The 25,712-nt window shown below is 38.9% G+C and overlaps 1 protein-coding gene and 1 long non-coding RNA gene across 4 annotated transcripts in view; one reads left to right on the plus strand and one right to left on the minus strand.

The window, feature by feature from the left end:
* Positions 1–17,109: 17,109 nt before the first annotated feature.
* The window catches only part of LOC126928720 (lachesin-like), a 96,601-nt gene continuing 87,998 nt past the window's right edge, over positions 17,110–25,712 (minus strand). Inside the window, exons 6-9 of the mRNA XM_050744420.1 lie at positions 22,241–22,391; positions 22,007–22,155; positions 17,895–17,954; positions 17,110–17,818 (exon numbers count right to left, since the gene is read on the minus strand). Coding sequence (XP_050600377.1) covers positions 17,691–17,818; positions 17,895–17,954; positions 22,007–22,155; positions 22,241–22,391 — 488 coding nt within the window. The 3' untranslated portion in view covers positions 17,110–17,690. The remainder of the gene's footprint in view (positions 17,819–17,894; positions 17,955–22,006; positions 22,156–22,240; positions 22,392–25,712) is intronic.
* Positions 17,961–20,129, plus strand: LOC126928729 (uncharacterized). Of its 3 annotated transcripts, none has more exons than XR_007716911.1 (3): positions 17,961–18,781; positions 18,883–19,574; positions 19,641–20,129. It is a non-coding gene; the product is annotated as an uncharacterized LOC126928729 (long non-coding RNA). The 3 variants fall into 3 exon arrangements; XR_007716909.1 differs by having other exon boundaries at positions 17,963–18,785; positions 19,641–20,128; XR_007716910.1 differs by having other exon boundaries at positions 17,965–19,177; positions 19,430–19,574; positions 19,641–20,121.

Raw genomic sequence — 25,712 nt, forward strand, 5'->3', positions numbered from 1 at the left:
TCGCTCTTTCTTTCGTTGTACTAGTCATCCATGACTGTGTCGTTTTGTGAGATGACACGGTATATCCAAGATGCAAGAACTTTGTTGGTTTCAATTTCATTTTCTCGCAGGAATGCTGGTTGATTTTTCTTTTGTTGCTGTATTTGATACTTGATCCAACCTTTTCCTTTATTAACTCTTCGTTCATTTCTAGCATTTTCGTATTTTCTTTCCTAGCAGTATGGGCGCCGAATTTAATCTTTTTGGGTCTTTTCCGGCTTTGCAAGTAATTTTTTATTTTGTCACTGTTTCGCGTCGGTTACCTCTCTATTTTCATACTCATACTGCATGAAATCAGTTTTCCTGTTGAGTGCCGAAGCGTGCAGACGTGTGTCTAGTGCTCTGTGATGCCGTAATCTAGTGTCGCCCATCCATTGATAGTGAATTGAAACACATAATCCAAGTATTTTCTATTTTATTAGTGTGGTAACTTAAGTGGGTTTTAGAGTAAGGACAAGTCTGTTGCTGTGGAACATCGCGTACGACGCGGTGCTTCGGACGCCGATGCCTCCGGACTCGACACTGGCGTGCTATGCTGACGACACGTTGCTGCTGGTCTGGGGGACGGCGTGGGGCAGGACCATCCGTTTGGCGGAGCTGGCGGTGGCCTGCGTGATCGCCACGATCAAGGGATTGAGGCTGAGAGTGTCCCCTGAGAAATCCGAGGCAATGTGGTTCTGCTGCAGGGCCGATCATGGGACGCGTTCAGCGGGCTATCGCCTGAAGTTGGAGGGGGTTGAAATCGGGGTCAGGACCCGCATGAAGTATTTGGACCTGATCCTCGATAGTCACTGGACCTTCGGCGCTCACTTCGAGCGTCTGGCATCGTCTGTCGAGGCGACAGCGAACGCATTATGACGTTTGCTGTCTCGGCTGGGCGGGCCCGGCGTCGGAGTGCGCCGGCTGTACGTCGGAGTGGTGCGATCGAGGCTCCTCTACGGAGCTCCGATCTGGGCGGAGGACCAGCTGCCGCAGTCTCCTGAAGGAGGCTGCACAGGACGGTGGCCATCAGTGTAGTGAGGGGCTTCCGCACCATTTTGGCGGCAGCAGCGGCGGTGCTCGCTGGATTTCCCGAGTTCGAATTGCAGGCCTTGCGGTGTCGCGAGATTTATTTCCACACTCGGAGTTTGTCGGACGGGGTCGGCCCGGTGAGCGCCGAAGTTAAGGTTCGGCCTCGACGGGCCTTGCTCGACAGATGGCGCGTCAGCCTCGGCATGAGAGCGGGCGCGCCGGGGCTAAGGATCTTCGAGGCCGTCCTTCCAAACTGGGACGTTTGGTTGGACGGTGACGGGCCTCCCCTGACCTACAGGGTGACGCACGTGCTCACCGGACATGGGTGCTTTGGTGAATACCTGCACCGAATCGGGAAAGAGGCGACCGCGCATTCCCACCACTGCGATGCGAGTGTGGATTCGGCGCAGTATACGCTGGAGTACTGTCCGGCGCCGCGGCCTCATCGTGGAAATCGGATGAGACCTCTCGCCGCAGGCGATCTTCGAAGCACTGTTGGTGAACGAGAGAGGGAGGAGGGCCGTGACCTCCTTCTTTGAGCAGGTTATGCTTCGGAAAGAGGCAACGGAGAAGGTGAGGGTGCGGAACACCCACCCCGAGAGGATCGGCCGGCAAAGGCAAAGGTCGCGTTGTCGCGTGGTCGCGTGGTCGCGTTTCGACGAGGCGCGCTAGGTTCGCCGCGCCCCCTGGTGGGGGTCAAACTTAGGCGCTGGCAGATCAGCGCCTCGGGACCACCAAGCAGTCCGGTAGAGGAACCAGACTGCCTTGCACGGCGGCTCCGGCCACGAGGCGTGGTGTGACGTGACCGCATACCGTTCCATTAGGGGATGCGCGGGGAGGGGTCCGGTGAGTCGCTCACACCGGTTCCCGGGCCTCTCTCGATCGCAGCCGGGACAGTCATCGTGGAGATTTTAGTCGGTTGGAGTCCGGCACTACCACGCCGCTTCCCCCTAGAAGCGGTCTGGTGTCCGTGCGGATTTCCTCCACGTTAAAAAAGAAAAAAGAAAAAAAAAGAGTAAGGGCAAGTAATGATGTTTTATTTGGAGTTAAGTTTTAGTTTAAGAAGCAATACTCAATACAACAAACTGATTACAATATCGTCGTACGTCTTATTCTCATACTCGGCTCTTAACTTCTCGATTCATCCTCTCCGGCTCCACGACTCACACTCCGCGCGGCTTCTGCACTCACCCTCTCTGACTTCTCAACTAACACTGACTTTTAACTGACATTCCCTTCTAACTGATAGCCCCTGTTCTAGCATCTCTTTGTCTTTTCTTAGCCGCACCACGCATGTGTTCCGCGAACACCCGTGACCAGGATCACGTAGGCCTACAAAACTATTCACTTGAAGGACCGACGACACATGGATGGACACATAGAAAAAGCCAACCTGTTTGCTAAATATCTATATAACGTATTTAAACCTCATTTCTCTAAAATTGCCGCGGATATCACTAAATACCTGCACTCTCCCTTCCAAATGTCTCCTCCTATTGAATGCGTCACTTCTTCAATTATAGAATTAATCCATCGCCTAAATCCCAGGGAAGTGTCACGTAAAATAAAAAGAAATTTAAAAGAAAGAAGAAAACTTTATTTTTTCCTCGTTTATACACTTATAAGACACTTCTGAGCTCTAGCCGTGACCGTTCGAGACTGAGGCTCTTACAATATTTTTACTTTCGGTGACATCTGTTCCTTCTTTGTTTGTCATCCCACATTATCCCCACTACCCTGTAGGCGTACCTGACCGTTGCTACGCTTCTGGAACATTTGGTGGAAGGACCGTTAGGACATAGATGAACCTTTAGGCACTTCGACGATATACATTGTCGCGAAGGCCGCCATGTGTAATGTTCAAGTATCGGCTGTCTGGAGAATATTTAGAAGTGGTCGCCTAAGGTGACGTCAGGGTAAAAGAGTTTGGGGTTACACTCCCCCCTCCTTAGAATGAACTTAGTCCTCGAAGTTCCTTTTCCTCTTTAAGATAGATGGGTGAAATTTTGCCTTGGGTGTTTCCAGGTCGAAGGTTACTTGTGAATCGTTGCTGGTGCTGGGCACAGGTAGAATCGGGGTGAATATGTTGATAGGTGCCGGGTTGATTGGCATCGGAGCGCTGGCTGGTGGATTGTTATTTGTCGTGTTTCGCTTGATTTTACAACAGAATAAATGAAAACACAATTTCGGCATTCCTATTTTGTTGAGAAAGTATAAACATATGAGAGCAATGGATAAATATCCTATAATTTGTAATATAGATATTCCCCGTGATTCAACTTGATCGATTCTATGAGCAAAAGTTAGTTGATTCGTTTGATCTTCGATTCCATCCAGAGTGTTTTTGTATCCGTAATTATCGTTAATAAGTTTTGGAGTTTTCTCTAGTTTATTTAGTAAAATAGTCCAGTCTGAATCATTAGTTACATTGACTGTTTTGATTTTAATCTCGTAAGAAATTTCCTTGCTACTACCACTGATTCTCATATGGTTATTCTTGTACAATATGTCTACGGTTTTATTAGTTTATAACAAAGATGGTTTCTCTAATCTAACAATTCGATGTGTCTTTTCTTCGAAAATGCTCAGGTCTATTGGTTTTTCTGGTATAGCTATAAAATGATTCTCAGCATTTAATGGGATAGAAGTTATATCTTCAATGTTATAAACTACTACCTTACAGAATTTGACAGTGTTTTCTGCGCTTAAGATTTCAGAGTTACAATCGTGCTTCACTCGACGGTCGTGAATCGGCTGAGTTTGTTTGCAAATGTAAAAGTCAGATATAGAACGGCATTGCTTATCCAAGTAGTTTTGATCGGCATTGATGTAATTTAGTCCTGACGTTAAGAATATCGGATGAACTACTAAAGGTGCTAAAAACACTTTGTTCGTGAGAGATGGTATGGGGTATATTTGCTCTATATCCCATTCCATGTCCATAACTGTTGGTACCGAAATTACAAAGAAAACTTTGTTTTGTCGAGTAAACAATGTGAGTTCTGAGATATCTAAAATATTTTGGAAATTCTCTTCCTTTGGTATAAAAGCGTTTCCTACTGTTTTGCTACCTAGTACTTGGGCGTAATTGTTAATAAAAGTTCCGTGATCAATAATCTGTGGGCTTATTATTCCTTGTTTTCCTAAGATGATTAAATTGAATATTTCGTCGATTTGGAAATGTAAGTCAGAGAGTGAGCTTTCTAGAGCTATGACTTTTATTAAGGTGATTTCGTTTTTGTTAAGCGTTTTAAGTTCGTTTGTTACACCTGTGTCTACTTGTTTCAGTCGTTGGATGACGTCGTTATTTAAAATTCGTTTAATCAAAGCTGTCTGGTTGGCTACTATGGTTTTTAGACTGTTACCTTCTTCAAAGAGTTTGTCTATATTTTTGTTGATTATATCTAGATCATTTGCGTCCAGGGTTCCGAAAAGAGTTTTACTAATAGATCCGATAGCGTCTACTAGTCCTCTTCTACTTCTGAGATGAATGTGAGCTAAGGATCGTAATTCGATGCTAAGTGTTTTGACGTTATTTAGTTTTGCTTGTAAAGAGCGTATTTCTGGTAATATGTTACAGTCTTTTCGTGTCTCGCAATGATTCCTAACTTCGGCTACTCCCTTTTCAATATATCTTACTTGTTCCAATACAGCACTAATATCTAGTCCTATAATAACATTTATGTGTTCGCTATAAAGATATGCTTTGGATATTTTCTCATGAAATATTCCATTATTGTCAATAGGAGTTATTTTTAATCCGTTAAGGGTGGTAAAGCCGACGGCAAGGGTGATCGTCCTGAAAAATAAGGTTTTATTCTGTTACCGTGGATTTTCTTAACTCGATCTCTAATAAGAATCTCATAATACGGTGTCTTGACTGATTTAATGACGTAGGGTCCCAACCATTCGTCGTCCAATTTATCTGATTTATGATCGTTGTGAAGGAATATACGATCTCCTTCCTTAAATAAGGTTTGAGTTCTAATGATTTTTCTTGTCTGATCTCTCATGTACCTCTTTCTACTTTGTTCAAGAGTGTTCTTCGCTATCATTCTATATTTTTGCAATTGTTTCTGCCATAATGCAAACATTTCTTCTAGGTGTAATTGGAAGTTCGGGATACGGAAGATGGGAGGTTAGCTTTTCTTCCAAATGTTAGTTCGAAGGGTGAAAATCCAGTTGCATCGTGTATCGCGGTATTATACCCTAAGCAAATAAAGTCTAATACCTAATCACATTCTTTATTAGAATCGTGTAGGCTCGTGCGAATCATGTCTTTTACTGTGGCGTGTGTTCGTTCTAAGGATCCGTTAGATTGAGGATGAAAACTAGTGGTCTTTACATGTTTGATTTTAAATGCTTCCTCGAATTTTTCCATTAGTTCGCTAATAAAGTTTTGTCCCTGGTCTGTTAGTATCGTTTTGGGTGCTGAGAAGATGTAAATGTAGTGGTGTAGTAGTGCATCGATAATCGATTCGGTTCGTTGTGTTTTCAGTGGTACTAAAACGAGATATTTCGTTAGGTCATCGTGAATCGAAAGAATGTATTGATTTCCACGTGTGGTTTTAGGCATCGGACCAATTAGATCCATGGCTATCTTTTCGTTTGGCTCTACTGGTGTCTGAGGAATTACGGGTTGTTCCTTGGGTCTGATTCTAACTAGCTTTTGTCGTTGACAAGCTTCGCAATTTTTTATAAAATCTTCTATCCTTTCCATGAGGTGTGGGATTTTGAATTGGTCTTTGATTTTACTATATGTCTTTTGAATACCTAAGTGTCCACTAATGTCGTTATGGTTTTCGCGTATAATGTCTAGAGCTTGTTCGTCAGTTATGGTTTGTATTGGTTCGTATGCAAAAGTTATTTCTTCAATTTGGTCATTAATAAACATGAGTGTTACTTTGATCCTAGCTTTTTCGGTTTCGGTAAAACTATTGTCTCCTATTCCAATTTTCTTGTGTTTCTTGGTTAGTTCAAAAATTTTTCGGATCCAAGTATCTTTGTCGAATGGACCTGATGTTTCTCTATTCAATTGATAGAAGGTGTGATCGTTTGGCGTGATTTTAAATCGTCTCGGGGGTGTCGCGTCTTCTGACCATGCGTTAAAGTGTTCTACAATGTTTTCGGAGTTTGCAGGTGTGTCTGGGACTGATTTGTAGGTAATTTGGTAAATTTTTCTGGAAAGTGCGTCGGCTACTGTGTTCTCTTTACCTTTGCAATACTGAATATCGTACTCGTATTCTTCGAGTTTAGGTCTCCATCTAATCAAACGCGAGGAAGGGTCTTTGCAATTTTTGAGCCAAGTGAGTGCTTGGTGATCGGTCCGAATAATGAATCGTCTTCCTAACAGGTATTGCCTGAGTCTTTTAACTGCCCATACGATAACTAATAATTCCTTTTCTGTGGTAGAATAATTTTTCTCTGGGGGGTTGAGTGTCCGTGATATGTAACAACAAGGATGTCCGTCTTGTGATAAGATTGCGCCTATTCCTTCATTGGAAGCGTCTGTGGTGAGTGTGAATGTTTTCGTGTAGTCTGGGTATGCTAAAACTGGGGCTGAGCATAGCTTTTTTTTTTAGTGTGTCAAAGCTTGTATGTTGCGTTTCTGTCCATCTAAAAGGATTGTCTTTCTTTGTGAGATCTGTTAATGGTTTGGCGAGTTTGGAAAAGTTTTTAATGAATTTTCTTTAGTATCCTGCTAATCCGAGAAATGACTTTACGTCTGTTGGTGTTTTGGGAATCTTAAAGTCTTTAACTGCGGAGATCTTTTTAGGATTTGGCTTTATGCCCTCGTGTGTTATGACGTGTCCTAAGTATTCTAATTCAGGTTTTAGAAATTCGCATTTGTCGGTTTGGATTTTTAGTCCTAACTCTTTTAATCTTTGCAATACTATAGCAAGGTTTTCATTGTGTTGTTGAATTGTACTACCGAATATTATTATGTCGTCAAGGTATACAAAGCAGTATTTGTTCAATAATCCTCGTAACGCAGTATCCATCATGCGTTGGAAGGTGGCTGGGGCGTTTTTTAAACCGAATGGCATGCGATTATAGTGAAAGTGTCCCCGAGGTGTGCTAAAGGCTGTATATTTCTTTGAGTCGGGGTTCATAGGTATTTGATGGAATCCTGAAGATAAATCTAGAGCAGAGAAGAATTTGGCGTTGCCTAATTGTGATAGAATGTCGTCGATTGTCGGTAGTGGGTAGGCGTCTTGATCGGTAAGTTCATTTAATTTTCGAAAGTCGACAACTATACGCCATTTCTGTTTGCCTGATGCGTCTGATTTCTTGGGTACTACCCATACTGGACTGTTGTAAGGAGAATCTGATTCTTCAATGATATTTTTATCTAACACTTTTTTCATTTGTTTTTCAATTTCTGCTTTATGGGCTTCGGGAGGTCGGTACAATTTGGTATTGACGATTTTGTTTTCGCGTAGGGTAATAGTGTGTTTTGTTAGGTTGGTACAAGGTAGGGTATCGGATTCTAGGTCAAATACGTCTATGTAATGTAGGAGGATCTTTTCGATAGGAATACGAAGTTTGTCTTCAATATGGTCTAGTCTAATTATTTGTTTCATTTTAGCAATTTTATCGAGATCGTGTTCATAAGAAAGATCATTAGTGATTATAGTTGGTTGCTCACCAGTATTGCAGAAACATACTCTCGTCGGAACTTTATCCAGATAAATTGTTTCGATTTTGGTTTGCCCTGGGAGAATGGTTTTCGGCGCCTGAAAAAATATTTCGTTCCCGTTTAATTGTATTGATTCGTTGTTAATTTGATATGAGTAGTTAGAGAGCATAGGTAAGCCAATTATTCCGTCTTCTATTAAAGGAAAATCGTCTGGCACAACGTGAAATGTGTTCATGATGTTAAAGAATTGAAAGTCTACTGTTTCGTCAGTTTGGTATTTGTCATTGCCCATGTAAAATGTTTTAGCTACTGTCTTTTTAGGTTTAAATGTGGCACTTGATCTTTTAACTAAATTTATTCCTGCACCGGTATCGATTAAATATCGTTTGATTTCTGTTCCTGATCGAACTCCAATGGATAGAAGTTTCCCTGTTGTTGCGTGTACTCGTATGACGTCTCTCGAGGTTCTGGTAGTGCTGTTTCCTCTTCTCGTCCCGCATTCTCCATGTTTATATTGTAGCTGCGCGGTGGCGGAAGATTTCGCTGGCTGGCTGGTTGAAAATTTCGGCAGTAATTTGCGGTATGTCCTATTTGGTTGCACGTTGTTTATTTGAGTGCTTGTCGGCAGGCGATTGAGCGTAGTCATCGGACCGCTCCTAAGTGGGGGGTTGCGTTGTGACGATTAATAGTTCTGCTTCGAACGCGGCATCTTGTGCTTCTTGTAAGGTGCGCGGTTTCGTGCTTGATGTTCTGATTTCTATCTCGGGTTTTAAGTTTAATATGAACGTTTTAGTTGCGCGTTCGTTTTCTAAGTCTATCGCGACTGCTCGTCGAATAGGATCGCGGATTTCGTGTTGCAATGCGTATATAAGTTCATTGAGACTATGTCGGAATCTTTTGACGTATCCGTGTACTGATTCGTTAAAACTTTGACGAGTTCTTTGTAGTTTATCGCGTGCACCGTTTGAAGTTATGTTAATCGATACGAACTTCCTCAGATTTTCGAATAAGGCGCCATATGTCTCGATAACCGAATGTCTAATGCTTCTTTCGGCTTCGCCGACAATGCGTTTGGTTAGAATTAATTTCAATAAAGCACGCTTTTCCTTACATTCCGATCTAGCTTCGCTTACCCGCTTGATGAATCCCTTCACTCCAATGTCATCTTGACCGTCGAGGACTGGGATGAACTCGATGCTGGTTTTCGCGTCGAACACATGTCGTTCGTACGAGGCTGATTCTTCTTCTTCGTCCTCGGAGTTCGCTGGGTCGGAGGTTTCTGGAGTTTCTTTGATCCGAACGCGTTCTTCCGGAGATTTCACTATACGGGTGTCCCGAGTAGTGCTTCTGCTGGCAGAACTAGTATCGTCTGTTATAATTGAGTTGAATTCAGACGTATCTACGGACGATTGTACTCCTAGCTTGAGTTCGGCCACAGTCTTCCCTGTTAGTTCTATTTCTTTAATTCGTTGAGTGCTTTCATCGCGGATTAGTTTATACAAATCACTTACAGCTGCCTTATGTTCTTCGTGCTGGCGCTGCATCATATCCAAAATTGCCCGTAGGTTTGGATCACCGCTAGTCGAAGCGACAGATGTAATTTTCTTATCGTCTCTTTTGTCCATTTCAGAGTAATAGATCGTCGGAGTCTGACGTTATCGAATACAGTCGATCGATCCTTTTAGAGGAAATGGTTCTACTTAATTTACTTTCTAATAAAATCGTTTTTCGTAGTCCAGGTTGCTTGATGTGCCAACCTTTGGTCGGATGTCCCGTAGGCCAAAACCGTAGTCTTGTTTTATCCAACGTTGATGTATCCTGGCAGGATCGCCAAAATGTCATGTAAAATAAAAAGAAATTTAAAAGAAAGAAGAAAACTTTATTTTTTCCTCGTTTATACACTTATAAGACACTTCTGAGCTCTAGCCGTGACCGTTCGAGACTGAGGCTCTTACAATATTTTTACCTTCGGTGACATCTGTTCCTTCTTTGTTTGTCATCCCACATTATCCCCATTACCCTGTAGGCGTACCTGACCGTTGCTACGCTTCTGGAACATTTGGTGGAAGGACCGTTAGGACATAGATGAACCTTTAGGCACTTCGGCGATATACATTGTCGCGAAGGCCGCCATGTGTAATGTTCAAGTATCGGCAGTCTGGAGAATATTCAGAAGTGGTCGCCTAAGGTGACGTCAGGATAAAAGAGTTTGGGGTTACAAAAGCAACGGGACATGACCGCACTACGTGCGCTGTTACAGGCGGCCATGAGAAACGACGATACATCGTCACAGAAAAAAAGTGACGATTAAGGTGAGAACGCAGATAGTAAAAAAGATATAGATGAATGCAATCAAAAGGCACGCGTTGGTTCGACATTGAACGTTGAAGATGCCAAAGACGCATTAGACGCATTACATATATACCTGTATATTACTATTACTAATATTTTTTCGAAGTATTTTCTCGATTATGATATGCGACAGATTTAGGCCGCGTTTTTGAAAAAGTAGCTTTGATTAAAACATTCGATTCCGACGAAAATTTATCCAACGCCAAGTTAAAAAAAAGAACGGATTCTGTTTTAGTTCTCAAAATTCATCGCTGTAATTTGGTGATTAGTACCGAAACAAAACCGCTTATACGTTTGACGAGTCCCGATTGTTCCACGAGAGATTTCTTTACGGTGGAATTCCTTACACTCGCAAAGGCTGTTTATTTGACAAAGTTTTGTAACGACGAATTACGAATTCCATCCACTAAAAATTCTTATTTCAAAATTCGCAGTTCTTCCTCGTTAACGGTATTTTTGCTATTCATAGCTCCATAAGAATCTGATACGGACGCATTAAAATACGTGGATTAACAAGAAACGTAATATAAAATTTTCAAACTCGAATGAACTTTTAATTAATCCTTAATATGTTCTGTTGCGATCTGAGTCGGCCGGCATTAGGCCCAGATTCTCTTTGGGAGGTGTCACCATGCTTTTCTTTTTTTTCTTTTTGGATGTTCATGGATACTCTGCTGCTGCTAATAATGGGCAACAGCAGAGTAGTGTCGGACTCTTACCGACTAAAATTCCACGATAACCATTCTACGCGTGTGACAGGAGTGCTTCGAGGACCTCCTACGAATTATCTTTCCGTTGCACCGTGAATACCTGGGTCATTCTGTAGTGAGCGGGAGGCCGCGGCGGCTTCTCCATGCTTCCCAACTTGGGAGGGCCGCCTCCGCGCCTCGATGTTCGCCTCTCTCGTTGATCAGCTGGAATCGCCTTTGGTCTCATGCGTCCCCTCGGGGGTTCTTAGGTCGTTTGGTGCTGCCTGATCGGTCGAGTCCTCTCCCGGGTCTTATACTCTCATGTGGGTGTATCTCCTCTTGAGCACCAACGCCCGAAGCTCCCACGGGGAAGACGCGGCCAGAACGGTCGTCGACGCGTGGGACCCCGTTCGGTATCCCCTGACGATTCTGATGACGGTTACCCTGTGCAGCTTCTTGAGGAGCAGCATGCTGCGACGACTCACCATCAGATCGTCCGCCCATGCCGGGGCCCCGTACATCACCTGGGACCGAACGACGTCCTCGTATAGTCGATGCACCGCGACTCCCGTCCCTCCCATGTTCGGCAGCAGGCTGCACAAGGCGTTGGCAGGCGCCGCCACCTTCGGAATCAGGGAGTCGAAGTGCGGTTCGAACGTCCACTGCCTGTCCGTATTTCATCCGCGATCCCACCCCGACGGTTTCGCATGCCATGCTTATGCGCAGACCGGGGAGAGGAGACCCTCGCCTCTTCTTGTCATAGAACCAGACTTCTCAGGGGAGACCCTCAGGCCCAGTCCGCGTACAGTACGAATCGCGCAGGTCCTTGCGATTTCACCGATGTGCAACGTCTCGTGCTACCTGCGACCTCCGACCAGAGTGTCGTCCGCGTAGCACACCATCGTCGCGTCCGGAGGCAGTGGGCAACGAAGTACCTCGTCGTATGCGATGTTCCACAGGATTGGTCCCAACACCGAGCCCTGCGGAATGCCGCGCTTGACAGGCTGCCTTTCTTCCCTGTCCCTGCTGGCATAGTTTACCCACCTGTCGTCGAGGTAAGCGCGGATTAGCCGAAGGAGATAGCTGATAACCTTGAACCTTCCGCCACTATCCTGTCCCACGGTATGGAGTTGAAAGCGTTGACGATTTCCAGAGACATCGCGTGCCCACGCCGTCCCGGGAAACCATGTCTGGCACCCACCCCGACTTGCGTCGTTCCAGACGGGCGGCATCCACTCTCTCAGGGAGCTTGAGACTTCTTCCTCGTCGCATCGTCTCCAGCGGCGGGCCCTCAGATACCGTTTTCGGGCCCGGACACCTCTCGCCCTCAGCTCCGCGATGTCGGGAGTCTACCAATACACGGCACTGCTTCGCCCTGTGTCCAGCGTGGTTCACAGCATGAACGTGTCACATATGGAGATTAGGTTGTGTTAGATTGTGATTGAATAACACGGATGAAAAGTTGCTGTTGCAAGCCGTCGAGCATATTTGAAATAAATGGACGTACATTGCGTCGTAAATACAACAAATAGTTCGAAATAAATACTCGATATAATTTGTCGCGGAGATATTCGTTAAGCGCTGTTGATCTCTGTTGATACTCACTTGATATTGACTTGATACTATACTATACGCGTCTTTTTATTTATACTGATCGGGGGAGAATCGAAAAATTCGAACTCGTCCTTACTCGACGGTTGCATGTATCGGCGACATTGTTTTGCTCGGAGCTTATTTGTTCTTACATTACGTGTATCTTAACAATCTTGATACTCCGAGGCAAAACAACAATTTCTGTTTAGTCCCTTTGTATTTAGCTGCAAAGTCGAGTAGGTCATGTTTTTTCTTCAGGTCTGTCGGTTAGTATGTCGGTCTACCTGTGGATAATATATTGAGGTTATTGTTTCTAATGTATTTTCCAGGGTTCTACCTGGAGGTGTAGTAATTCTTGATCCTCATAGCGTGTGCTTTGAGTTGTAATCTCCCGCTGCGATGTACTTGTCTCCTAAGTGTTGGAAGTACTCTTTCCACATTTGTGATGTTATTTTGTGTCGCGGTGGTACATATATTGCTGACAACTATAAGTGGTTGCTGCTAGTTTGAAGTGTAACTTATCTTATTTCTTATTATCACTGCGGTCCCTCCGTGCGCTGAAGGGTGTTTGGTACCATATATGGCGTGGTATGGTATTTTCATGTAGCTTTTTGGAGTGAAGTTCGTTCAGGAAGCCGTTTGAGTTCCAGGCCACTATTTTCAGTGTTTTGTTCGTTTATCATTTTTGTTAGCATTTCGGTGTTTTTGATGGATTGTTTGAGCAGTTCCTTGATTTCTCTAGTGTCGTTGCTGATATTGTTCTGATTTTGATTGTCTAAGAGTGGCGATTGGTTGATGACTTGCGCGTAGCTTCGGTTACCAAAGGTGTTGGCGTTACCGTCGTTAATGTTCATTGCGTGCTGTAAATTTGGTGTTGTCTCAATTTCTGTGCTATCCTGTTGCGCTTGTAAGTTATTGTATGCCCTGTTTCGAAGCGGCGGAAACAGTTTACGTTGCAGTTGTTTTCTGATTACACAGCCTTTGTAGCTAGCTGGGTGGTTTCCATTGCAGCTGAAGCATTTTACTTCATTTATTTTTCCTACATATGGACAGTTTATTGTTAGGTGCTTTTCTACGCATTTGACACGCGCCGGGTTTCTGTTGCAGTAATTTTTTGTGTGTCCATATTGCTGACACCGTATGCATTGCGGTATGTCTTTTTTATGTCCTGGTGGCTCCATTGTTACTATTGTGTTTAGAACTTTTTTAATTTCGAATATATCTTTGTTTTTTTGGTTCAAGCTCTATTAGAAATAGCGGTAACGACTGTTTATTGCTCTTACCTTTATTGCTCTTGCCAGTTACTCATATATGTTATTTGTATCTTTTTGGAGGGGTGTAATCCTCTGATAACTGCTTTGTAACTTTTATTGGCTTTGAGCTGGTAGGTGTGATACCCTGCGTTTTTCTCTTTTAGTGCTTTTGTTACTTTTCTAAATATTTCTGGGGTATTTGAACTTTGACTTGGTCTACTTTTGGTTGTTTTGTGTTATAATTTTCTTTCCCTACCGCGTTGTTTAGTAGTTCAATGAAGAGGTCTATTATTTGAGCATCTATGTAGATCGATGGTGGTTTAGCGATGCGGGTTATTGGTTTTTCAATTTGATCTGTTACTTTCTCTTCTGGCAGTGCGCTGAAGGAGTTTCGGAGAGTGATTTCTTGTAACCATTGTTGCTTATCTGCTACTATAGCTTTCCTACCGCTTGTGCATGGTGTTACTTTTCGTTTTTTGTTGGAAGTTGCCACCTTCCAGCTTTCGTCCTGGTGAGTTAGTTCATTGTTGGTTTTATTCTCATCATTGTTTTGTGTTGTTTCCATATCTATTTCATTTATATCTGAATACTCCTGTTCTTCATTTAGTGATTGCCTTAGGTTTGTTATGCTTGTAGCTTTATTTATGTAATATGTTTCGCCTTTGCTTGTAATTTTTATTGGTGGTATTAGCATTTTACACCATTTGGCGATGAGCGTTGACGTTACCACTTTCTTTTCCCACTTGCCGCACTTTCACTGAAGCACTGTTTCGTACGTCCGTTTAGCTCGGCTGCTCAGGCAGAACTGGATTTTGGCTAGTGGGAACGAAACAAGAGTTTGTACAGTACATAGACGTCGTTCCTGATGGGTTACAGGATGGCATTGCATTTTTGACGACTTCGAGATCAAGTGTGGATTGCTCGAAAAATTTTGTTTCTTGTGTTCGGGTTGTTTAGAACCAGAATTCTTTGGTAAAAGTAGTACGTCTAACAAATAGAGAAGAATATAGATATTGTAACGTTTAACTCATTGTCTTAATATTGCAAATTGCATAGGAGATCATAGTGAGACACGGCGTCGCTAATAGCGGAGGATAATATATCACAATGTGACAGAACCGTGTCATAATCTGATGTCTCATTATAGTTCATGGAAGAGCATAACGATGATGATAGTATTAACGCTGATATGATTCTTGATGACCTAGCTAACATGAAATTAATGAACTATCAACATCAGTTTGCTTCTTGGAATTGTATGCTATAAAATATTTTGCTGGATATATGGCTAAGAAAATGATGTTAAAAAATCGCCATGTCATAAATGTTATGGCAGATTCGTAGATAAATGTGCCAGTTTTTGTCGCAATGAGCAATTTCGTGCATACAACGTCAAAGAGAATTGTCAAATTTTGGACGCCTATGTGTAGCAACCGACGAACCAATTTTCGCAAATTTTTAGATTAACATATTACGAACCAATCGTTTTATTGCTACACCTAAGCGATCGGGGGAAATTTCATCTCTCGTGGTTTTTTTTAATATAAAATTCATGTATTTATCCCGGTTAAGTATAAGATATTGAAAACTATTCGTAGAAGTCATCTCCGAGATTTAGATTTTATAGTGTATTTTCTGAGCATATGTATACCGAATTTGATATTATTATGTAATCTAATTGTCTGCGGTATACAGGTACCATTTTTTCAATTTCTACGGATGTATGCATCGAACTAAGAATCAGTACTTTCTTAGTTAGTATAGTTTCGTAAATTGTCAGAATACAATTATTTGAACGATATAACGATTTTTAAATTCCATTTAGATTTTCTTACGTACAACATTGTTGCACCACCTTTCTACTATAGGAAACTGCACGACGTTTCCTGTAGTATACCTACAATGAATCTTTTAATAATAGTGTAAGTAGATACAGTGTAACTTGTAACTAGTACATGTAATGCGTAACTTTGTAAATAATGTAAGTTGATTTGTCTCGGAAACTACGTGTTATTTTTTAATTACTACGAATTTCATGACAAACGATAAACCGAATGCATAAGACGAAGAAGAGAGATATCCTTAAAAAGAAGAAAATTTGTATTATTTGCTTGTTTCACATGTATATTATTGTTTTAAAAATAAATATATCAAAGTACATCTGATTTTACAAAACTGAAAATAACAAACTCATACAATTAAGAAAAAAAAAGTATCGGTACAAATGGTTCTTAATTTGGTAAATGCCCTACTTAGATTGAGTAATCTCATTGAGTTAATGTAATATAATTCATTCAGTAATGTAGTTGAGATAAGCAACTAGTGAATAATTTATATCCTTCAGTTTAGAAACTAGTATCACTACACTTGCTCATTTTAGGTTTGTAATATGATAGTAACTATCGCTTATCTATTATAATTAATGAAATATTCGTAATTAAGAAATTAACATTTTCAAAAATGTCAAACACCTATTTGATGGTTTGAAAATGTATAAAAATATTTTTCAGATATCTTACATCATTTTGTATGATGTATCATTTTACATATCTATCAAGCAAAATTTGAATATAAAATTGATCATAAACTATAATTTTTCTCCTTGATAATTAATTTGTGTAAATTACTCCGTTTATATTAACAAGTATTCTATAGATTTGAATGAGATAATGAGATATTACGTTTAATTATTTAATAATAATCGTTTATTAGTCTCTTCTATTTAATACATTTATCTGTATTAATAAATTTTATTTAAATTTAAAAAACGGACAAAGTTACGATATTCTATTGTCACCTTGATGTAATGAGAGACGCTTATGAGTTACTTGAAAAGTTTATAAGGTAATCGGTGGGTTATGCTCAAAATACTAACTGCTAACCAATTCGTTCAAGTTTTAACGTACATCATAAGTAACAAGAAATGTAAGTTTTTATTGGATTTATTTTCTTTAATATAAGGTACATTCGACATGTACATATTATCATCGGCGAGGTACAGAATCTCCTCTTGGTAGCTGTACCTGTACCTGGTATCTGATCTATAATATCTGTACTTCGCCGGTGATATTATAGCGAGTATTGAGTTTCGGTTGATAACGTAGACCAGTCTGACCTATTAAAAGCCGTAGCAAGTGCTGCTGCGTCGATAAGTACTACTTACGTAAGTATGTACATTGTACATATCTGCGAAAATTGAGATCGAATATAAAAAATATACACGCTTTGTCGCATTTCGAAGGTATTCAAGATGAATATTGAAACATTGAAATTACTTGAAAAGTCAGTTAGTACCTGCGTACAACTATTTCTCGTTAGAGATCGTTAAATAGATTTGGAACTGAAAGTTTTAGGACAGCTAGAAAAATGATTTTTTCACGATTTGGAAGCGGTAAAAGATACAATACACAAGCTGCGTTATACTTTCATCGCGCTATGTAGGGTAGAAGTATTTGAAGTTATACTGAAATTATTTCGAATAAAGAAGGGCAGGAAATGGAACACGGGTGTGTGTAGTTGTAGACAATATATATACAACGTTCGATCGCATACTTTTATTTCGAAACATCGAATTTCCTGACGTCTAAATATCCGCAACGCTGATACCAATGATAAGATGATTGTGAAGTATTATTATCAACGTCTCGTTAAGCATTATTAGGAAGGGCCAAGCTGCTTCAGCATTTCCAAGTCTTGTATTTTTGGCGGTGCGTCGTTCCATTGATTCGCCGATTCATAATCGACGTCCGGCAAAATCAATTGCAAATCTAAATGGGCGCATACATTGACAACATCCATTGATCTAAAAATGTTTTCGACATTTGAAAGTAGGAAAGGGAAATAGGAAGATGTGGAGAACGCGAGCCTCCGTTTTATTTCTTTTTTCTTTGGTTCGCTGTTTCTTATCATTCACACGGACATTCAAATAATTCGAATTTTCTGCTTTTTTTTCTTTCTTTTTTTCTTTTTTCTCGAATCAAATACTCTCTTTGATTTTGTATAGGTTCAAACATACGCGCGCACACACGCACAAACATTCTTCCTCTTTTCTTGTCCTTTGGCACAAAGTTATCCGGCACTCAGCTTCGCGGTGACCAACAGCAGATGCCTTCTTCACCGCGGCCACAGTAGCACTGGTACAAACAGACATATCGACAAGAAGTGTGATAATTTCTTCCAACATCCGAACAATCGTCTGCCGCCGCTATTAGCGCCTGAACTTTGCGCTGCTTCTGCCAGACCTAAATGAACATAATCAACGTTATTCCATTCTCCTCGTTTTCTAAGATCATTGTGAGAGGAAAAGGATTAGCTTACCACCGATTATAGATACATGATCCTTGCCGCGCGACGATCTATCGAAACCGATTTTTATTTCTAAAAACAGATGATATATATGTGAGAGCACTGCTATTATTTCTGCTACAATTATTTTATTACTATCTTTTATTACATATCGAATATATGTGTACGATATATGTATTCTATGTATATATATAGATTCAAAGTGACGTATACGGGGTAATTTAAGTAGAGGTGGACTATCATGAAAGACGAATTATGTATTTTCTGAACAAACGTGTTGAATACGTCGATATTGTTATGCTAATTACAATCGAACGTATCTGTGAAACGAAGATTAAAATCGCTTGGAAAAATCCATTACGATTGTTAATACAGCAGGGATTATTTACATTTCTTCAGTTTATCGTGTTATTCTATTTCATTTTAGTAATATCTTATTATTCATTTATTACTAGGTCATAAGTTTAGTAGATTAGTATTTTCAAATCCTTAAAAAAGGAGTATATTTGTACGTCCATTCCTGCACTCTGACATCGAAGAAAACGAGTGTACACGTAAAACGTTGATCAAAATTTCATGTCGATCGATTACTATTTTAAGAAGATACACTATTTTAAGAAGATTTCGATGCACTTGGAAATATCTAAGAAAGGGAGCGGCTTTGAGGAAGAAAATGGCAGCGGAAATGTGTAAGGAAGAAAGCGACTTTGAGGAAGAAAATGACAGCGGAAATGTTTGCGAAAGAAAAGAGACATTTTCGATCAAACCTTCGGTACGAGAAGTCAAACATGTCCTTGTTGATTTCATTACAAATATACGCTATATGCGTTATACATTACAGATACATGTTACAACTTGCAATGCAAGTTTTTTTTCAGCAAATTGAGATCGTAAATCGTGTACGTAAGTGTGAAAAAAAATATTAGGGACACTGAGATAATTATATTTATAGTAATTATATTTAGCATTCTACTCTACTGATAACGTATTGCTTTTTCAGATACTACTCGTAACATTTGAATCCAAAGAAACCACAGGCCGGTGTCCCAACTCATTGCAATTTCACGTTCGAAATGTTGCAGCGGCTTTTAGAATGCAGAGATTTAGAAGATACTTGTAGATTTAGAACGCGCAGATTTGTAATGGAAATTTAAAGAGGCCTTTGGCGTTAACGAAAGAGGAATGGACTACGATCCCAGATGCATACATATAGTTCATGGACTGAACCCATTAAATGGAACCACGCTAAACTCACAGAAAAATCAGTTATTTTTAGACGACTTTTATAAATAATGGTTAGCTTTTAAAGCTAACATGCTATGAAAAAGGACTGGAGCTGAGTTTATAAAAGTTTTATTAAATCAACCAATCTAAATTTTGCTTCCACTTCCTTGAAAATAATCCCTTCCTGCAACAATGTAGCGATCAGATTGACTTTACCATAGCCCCAATGATTTCTGAAAGCAAAATTTAGATTGGCTCACTTAATAAAACTTTTATGAACTCAGTCTGGGTTTTTCTTTTTTTTTTTTTTTTTTTTTTTACAGCACCTCCTATAATTCAAATCGATAACTTGAGATACAGCTTCGGTGGTATTTCATTATTTAAACAATAGAAAAATACTTATAATACTAATTATTAGATGGTTGGTCTTAGAACAAAAACTAAAAGGGAAAAGACACATAAAAACAGGTAAAAAATAACGTAATAATTTTGTAAAATAATATAACTTGTGCATTAATCTGACAAATATTTCAGTCGATATAAGAATTAATGAGCTAGAAAGTTAAGCCACTTTTACGTTCAGTCGCAACGGAAAAACTGACAAAGTGTCGCGTACAGGTGACAGTTCTTCCTTTTTATCGCATGAGTCTGTAAGAGAGATGGAAGCGAACTCGTCTTCCGACAAGGAGTCGCAAGATTTCAGCTCTGAAACGCTTGGTAAGGTGCATAAGAAAATCGAAAATGAGAAAGAAAGGCGTATGAACATTGATATAGAGACAATGACGAAATACAAGAAACGTGTCATTTCATATCTAGCAAAATTAGCTTCCATGGTACAGTTACGCTCTTCCTGCGACGCAAGTTAAACGAGCTTTTTCAACTCCGAATCTAAGTGAACATCTCGAGAGGTAACTTATCTTCACAAAATTAACATAAATTTATGTTTCTGAAAATTAACTTGGATTTTAGACAATAGTTATATATGTACAAATATCAAATAAAGAATGAAGTTGTAATAACTTTTGTTTTATTCTATGCTTTAACATTTGTATAAGTTTTTTGCTTATTAAAATGATATAAGTTTTATAATTCATTTTATGTCATTGATAAATAAAATGTATCAAAATTAGACTCCATTGTTTGATATTTCGCAGGAGATTTTAGAAGAATGTTTGAGATTAATATACTTGTAATTTTTATAAATAAACTTAAATGAAGAGACTCTTTCATTTAATTATTTGTAACACGCGAAAACTATTCCTTGCTACAGACTCAACGTATCGAAATTTATTCCTGTTAATTATATTTATATTGTAAAACATACATGTGTTAAAATAAGTCTTCTGTTACATACCTGAAGTTTATCTTAATGTACACGAAGCTTATTTTAATATTTCTAAATAATCATCTACGTTGAATAGTCTGAACTTGCAATAAAAAAGTTCAAATGTTCAAACTCGTGGCATTTTTATAAGACCATCATTCTCTACACTTCTTCTTATATTAGCTTCCTGTAATTTTTTACATGTTTTCTGATGGAACTACTTTTCTGGTAATTAACTAAGGAATAATTTTAATAAGATACGAATCGTGGGTCTGGCTTTGATGCCATACTTTTAGGTGTTGATTTTCAGTAATGTAAATACAAGTTGAGGATGATTGAGATCGGAAAAATAGTTATAGGTAGGAAAAAATTTTCTATTATTGATAATGGTTATTACCCCAATGTATTTTTGTGTCATACACTTTGGGAGTTGTAGAACCTCTTTACTCCTTATCATTTCAGCGTTACTGATTCAGCATAAGATAAAATTACAACGGTTGTAATGATTGAAATTGTAACTAAAAATATAAAATTGTAAAGAAAGTACTGGACAGTAAACGAAGTATACAGTCCGGGTAATGATGTATTAAAGCGAACGAACATCAAAGTAAGAAAATTATAGAAGAAATGTGATATTCGCAACTTGAGTTAACATATATAATCGATATACTGTGAATAATATTAGTTTCCATTCTTCCCTTTAACTCGTGAAGGTCTATACGCGAAACGGAATATTTTCTCTGTTCACGATGATAAGAAAAATATTTCTTACGTAATTTAAATGGTTTCAGGAGACGAATCAGACCGGAAAAATATCTTTTTATAAACGTTATTTTTTAACGTTTCTTTCAAACTCGTTTTTAATGTTTTTTTACGTATATATGATTTTTTTTTTATACGCTATACCGCAATATCAAATACGCAAGAGTATAGTATGTCCACCATCGTGTCATACAATTTTTGTCTGAAACGTATCGTTCGTGTTTTTCGAAATGTTTGAGCGGTTCGAGATAAACCAAACACACTGTATATGTATGTATATATAATAAAATACTGCTTTCAGTTTTCATCTTGCAAGCCCAATTACAACGATTTGATGTTCTGGTAAAATTGATATTTGTCGTTTATCCAACGCTTTAAAAATCAAAATTGCGCACGTGAAAACCGTAGACCGAAATTTCGTTCTATTATTTGGTGAGGTGGCAATCAAAAAGTGTTTAGATTTCCATTCAATTTCCTCCCTACCTTGTTTGTATTATTGGTATTTAACGAAACATTCCGACATCGATACCGGTGAATTTTTTTACACATATCATCTAGTAAACTAATTCTTTTAACTTATTTAAAAAAAAATTCGTTTAAAAAAAAATTATTACAATCGTACGCATGTCCATTTATAAGCAATTACTTGAGGAATTGGTTCGTTAAAAAGGGAGATATTATACAGAACAGGAAACACAGTGAGTGATTTACGTGGCGTAACGACGTAACGTAAGTCAACAGAAAGATATAGAAGAAAATGTTTCTTATTATTTCCACTCGACTTATATTTTTTCCAAAGAGTAAAAAAACTTACCGTATAATCTTAAGGTTCCATCGGCCTTGCCAAGACTATTCGTCGATACGCATTTGTAACTGCCAACATCTTGTTCGGTAAATCCTTTGATCAACAACCACATCAGAACTTTGTATCCGGATCGTTCTTCTCGTACATTGTACTTGAGCCTGTGTAATTCGATGACAATAAGTTTTACCAGCCTTTAGGAAACGAAGCAAGAACACACGAGATTAAAAGAACACATAATCTCACCCTTCGAGCAGCATTTCGTCGTCTGAGCCTCGCCGGTTCTTTACCCAGTAATTAATTGTATTTGGAAATGCCTCGACATAGCACTCGAGCTGCACATCCGTGCTCAAAGGTGCTCCCAGAAGCTGATTAGGAGCTTTGACGACAGGTGCAACTGTGAAAGCGGTTTCAAATTAATTAGCCGATATTCATCGCGTTATACGGCTCGCTAAGATTTTAATTAACGTCCTTTTATGGACGACATAGGTAACTATAATTCGTCCTTTTCCTTTCTGATAGTTGTGCGCACAATTTTTTCTTAGAGTTAACCAATTTAATGCGACAACTACTGTTCCACTGTTTGCTAACGTTTCGTTTCTCGAATGGCTACGTGTAGAGTATTCGCGTTTATAAACATTGTTGAAAATAAATTTATATTTAATGATCATGTACATATGTAAGAACCGCCATTTACGACGTTTCAATGAGTATTATCCTGCCATATATACATAATATTATGTAAAAACATTCTTCTAAATTTGCTTTTAGATTTACGCAACATTTATTTATGTAGCGATTATGTACACATATAAATGCTACATTTGTGACATTTCAGTGAATATTATTGCGCCGTGTATGCATAACGTTATATAAAAGGATTCTTTTAACTTTAATTTTAGATTCACGCAGGCAGGTAATTTATTATTCAATCGCGTACTTGGAAATACGCTGGCTCATAAAAGTATTCGAACGTTTACTGTACAGAACTTTTATCTCGATATTGCACGTATTATGCAAAACATTTGGAAATTTCATTAGTGCTGCAACGAAACACGATAGTCATAATTGTATTGGTCGAATTTGATACCAATTTGAAAATGTATATACAAGTTAGAAGGTATTCATTGCAAACACATATTTAGTACAAAATTAGTACACAGCGTAAATAGCGATCTTGACCATATGGTGTTAAATATGGTTCCACTGAATATCGAAGTTTATTAATACGCGTATAATGCATGATAATCGACTGTTTAAATACTTTTGCGATCTCTACGAAACATATGCATAATTACATTAAATACTTCGTAATTTCTGTATATATTTTCAAATTCGTTTCAAACTTTACCAATATAACTACGCGATAGTCGAGTCTCATAACGGTGCTAATGTTTTAAAATGTTTCATACGCTACGCACAATATATTCATAAATGGTATCTAAAATTGTTCGAATATCTCCGTGAATCTGTGTATTTTGTTTCGGACAATAGTACGCGCAAACAATCAGATACGAGTGGTATCTATAACAAGTTGAATCATATTTGAAGATACCGAGTTGATAAACATATTAACATTTATTGATCTACTTCTTTATCATTTTCTAGTGAACGTGTTTTAGCGTATTATTCCCATGCAGAGATAACGATATTTTAAAGAAAATAATACCGTGTATTCGCTATGACCAAGTAAATTATATGATACAACTTGTTATTTGGTTGTTTTGGATCATTATGGATACATTAAGGATCATTAAGAGAAATTTACGACTTTAGAAATATATATGTATAGATTTACAAGAATATGTAATTACATCTTGTGTATGATAATTTCATGCGAGCTTCCCTGCTATAATATCCACTCCAGAAATAACATTTGTTACTGTATTATTACGTTTGACATTATTATTAAAAAAGTAGCGAAGTTAAAATACAATACTTTGTTATTAACTTCGATGAAACGTGTGAAATTATGCAATCTACGTTACGTTATGAAAATTAAACAGAATTAATTCTCGGTTGGTATCTTTTCTTTTCAAATAATTTAGACACTCGACACTAATACCGATGTCAATTTAACCTAATTGCGGGATATTGATTCAAATCATTTGGTATTCGAGGGAAGCCACATTTGCATCAAATTTCGAATTTAAGATCAATAAAGAATTCAATGACGCATGCAAATGGACACGTAACATACGACATTAAAATTACGAAGTTCCGAATACATTAGGTTGTCATATCTTTCGCTTTATAAATAAATAATGGATGCGCGATATTTTATTTTACGTCGTGTTATTGAATTCTGTACAATCCATTCTGGTCTATTATTTTCCTGCATCTCTCCGGAAGCCTCATAATGCCATTTTTCCAGAACTTTTGGCGTTTGCTAGCAAAATGTTGTCTTTTATATCATTTCTTTCTTTTTTCAATTTTTATATCATCTATCGATCCTCTCACTGCGAATACAATTTTTTAACGACAGAAATAAAAGATAATCACGCGAAGCAATATCCGGAGAACACGGAGGACGAGGTAGAGCATCCAGATCGAACGTTAACAATTTCTTTCTAACGGTTAAAAACGATAGAAAATGACGCCTCGTCTGTTCATCTATTCTTGTCGTTAGAAACAAATTGCGAATGTTTCATCGAGATGTTCTAGCGTGTCTTAGCCTGTTACTGCAACTGTTATTTATTCCTTCGTTTAAAAAAATTTGTTCGCGGTGAAAGATCCAACTGGATAAATGACGCGAAAACGCACTTAGAATAACATTTTGTCAGCAAGCGCCAAAAGTTTCGGAAAAATGGCGTTATGCGACTTGCGAAGAGATGAAAAAAGGTAATAAACCAGAATACATCTTACACAAGTCGATGACACAATGTAAAATATCGTGCATTCATTGTTCATAAAGCGAAGAGAACTTTTGCGAAAATTTAATACATTATATATTCCACGTTGAAACGAAGGCAGGAAAGCTACCAATATTACGACAAAAGATTACGAGAACGTAAATTTTTCCATTGTAATTATCTCTTTCAATTATCTTTGTAAAGACGAGCATCAGCGAAACTCATATTGCATCAACGTTATGATCTGCGCTTTACGATTTACGGGAATGCAAATCTGCTTAAGTATTACGAGAAAACTTTTTCAAGGAATCGGGTTAAAATTACTTTCCGCTTTAAAAACAATGCGAAACGAGTATTAAAATGTTTAGCCGTTGTACGATTTCACGACATAATGAAATTAAATTGCGAACTCTACAAGCGAGTGGAACGTTATTGCGCAAGGTGATAAATCCGCAGATGACCTGCTACGTCTTCCTTTATCCTTCGGTTTAGCTCGCTCCGATTGTGCTCACTGATAAGCAATCTCGAATCTCTTTCGTTGCTACTCCGTGCAACAGAGAACAGAATTGACTTACTTTTTCGTAAGCAACGACATCATAGAATCACTTGGAACGTTATCGACGATCGTATCAAAGATAGAAGCCCGTAGATAAACCGTGAATCATTAGCGCATCTCGTTTCGTTCGCCTTTGCTTCACAGTGATGCACGATTTTACAGCTGTTCAGGGGTCTATCAGACGCGGCAAAAACTTCAAAAGGAAGGCACGGCAAGTCGTTATGGCAATTATTCGAGTGATTCGTGGATGCGGAGAGCGTCATTACGTTCGCAGCGGTACAGTCGTCTTTTGTCGTTGGTGGAAGCTTTT

This window comes from Bombus affinis, chromosome 2 (assembly GCF_024516045.1).
Source record: "Bombus affinis isolate iyBomAffi1 chromosome 2, iyBomAffi1.2, whole genome shotgun sequence".
NCBI lineage: Eukaryota > Metazoa > Arthropoda > Insecta > Hymenoptera > Apidae > Bombus > Bombus affinis.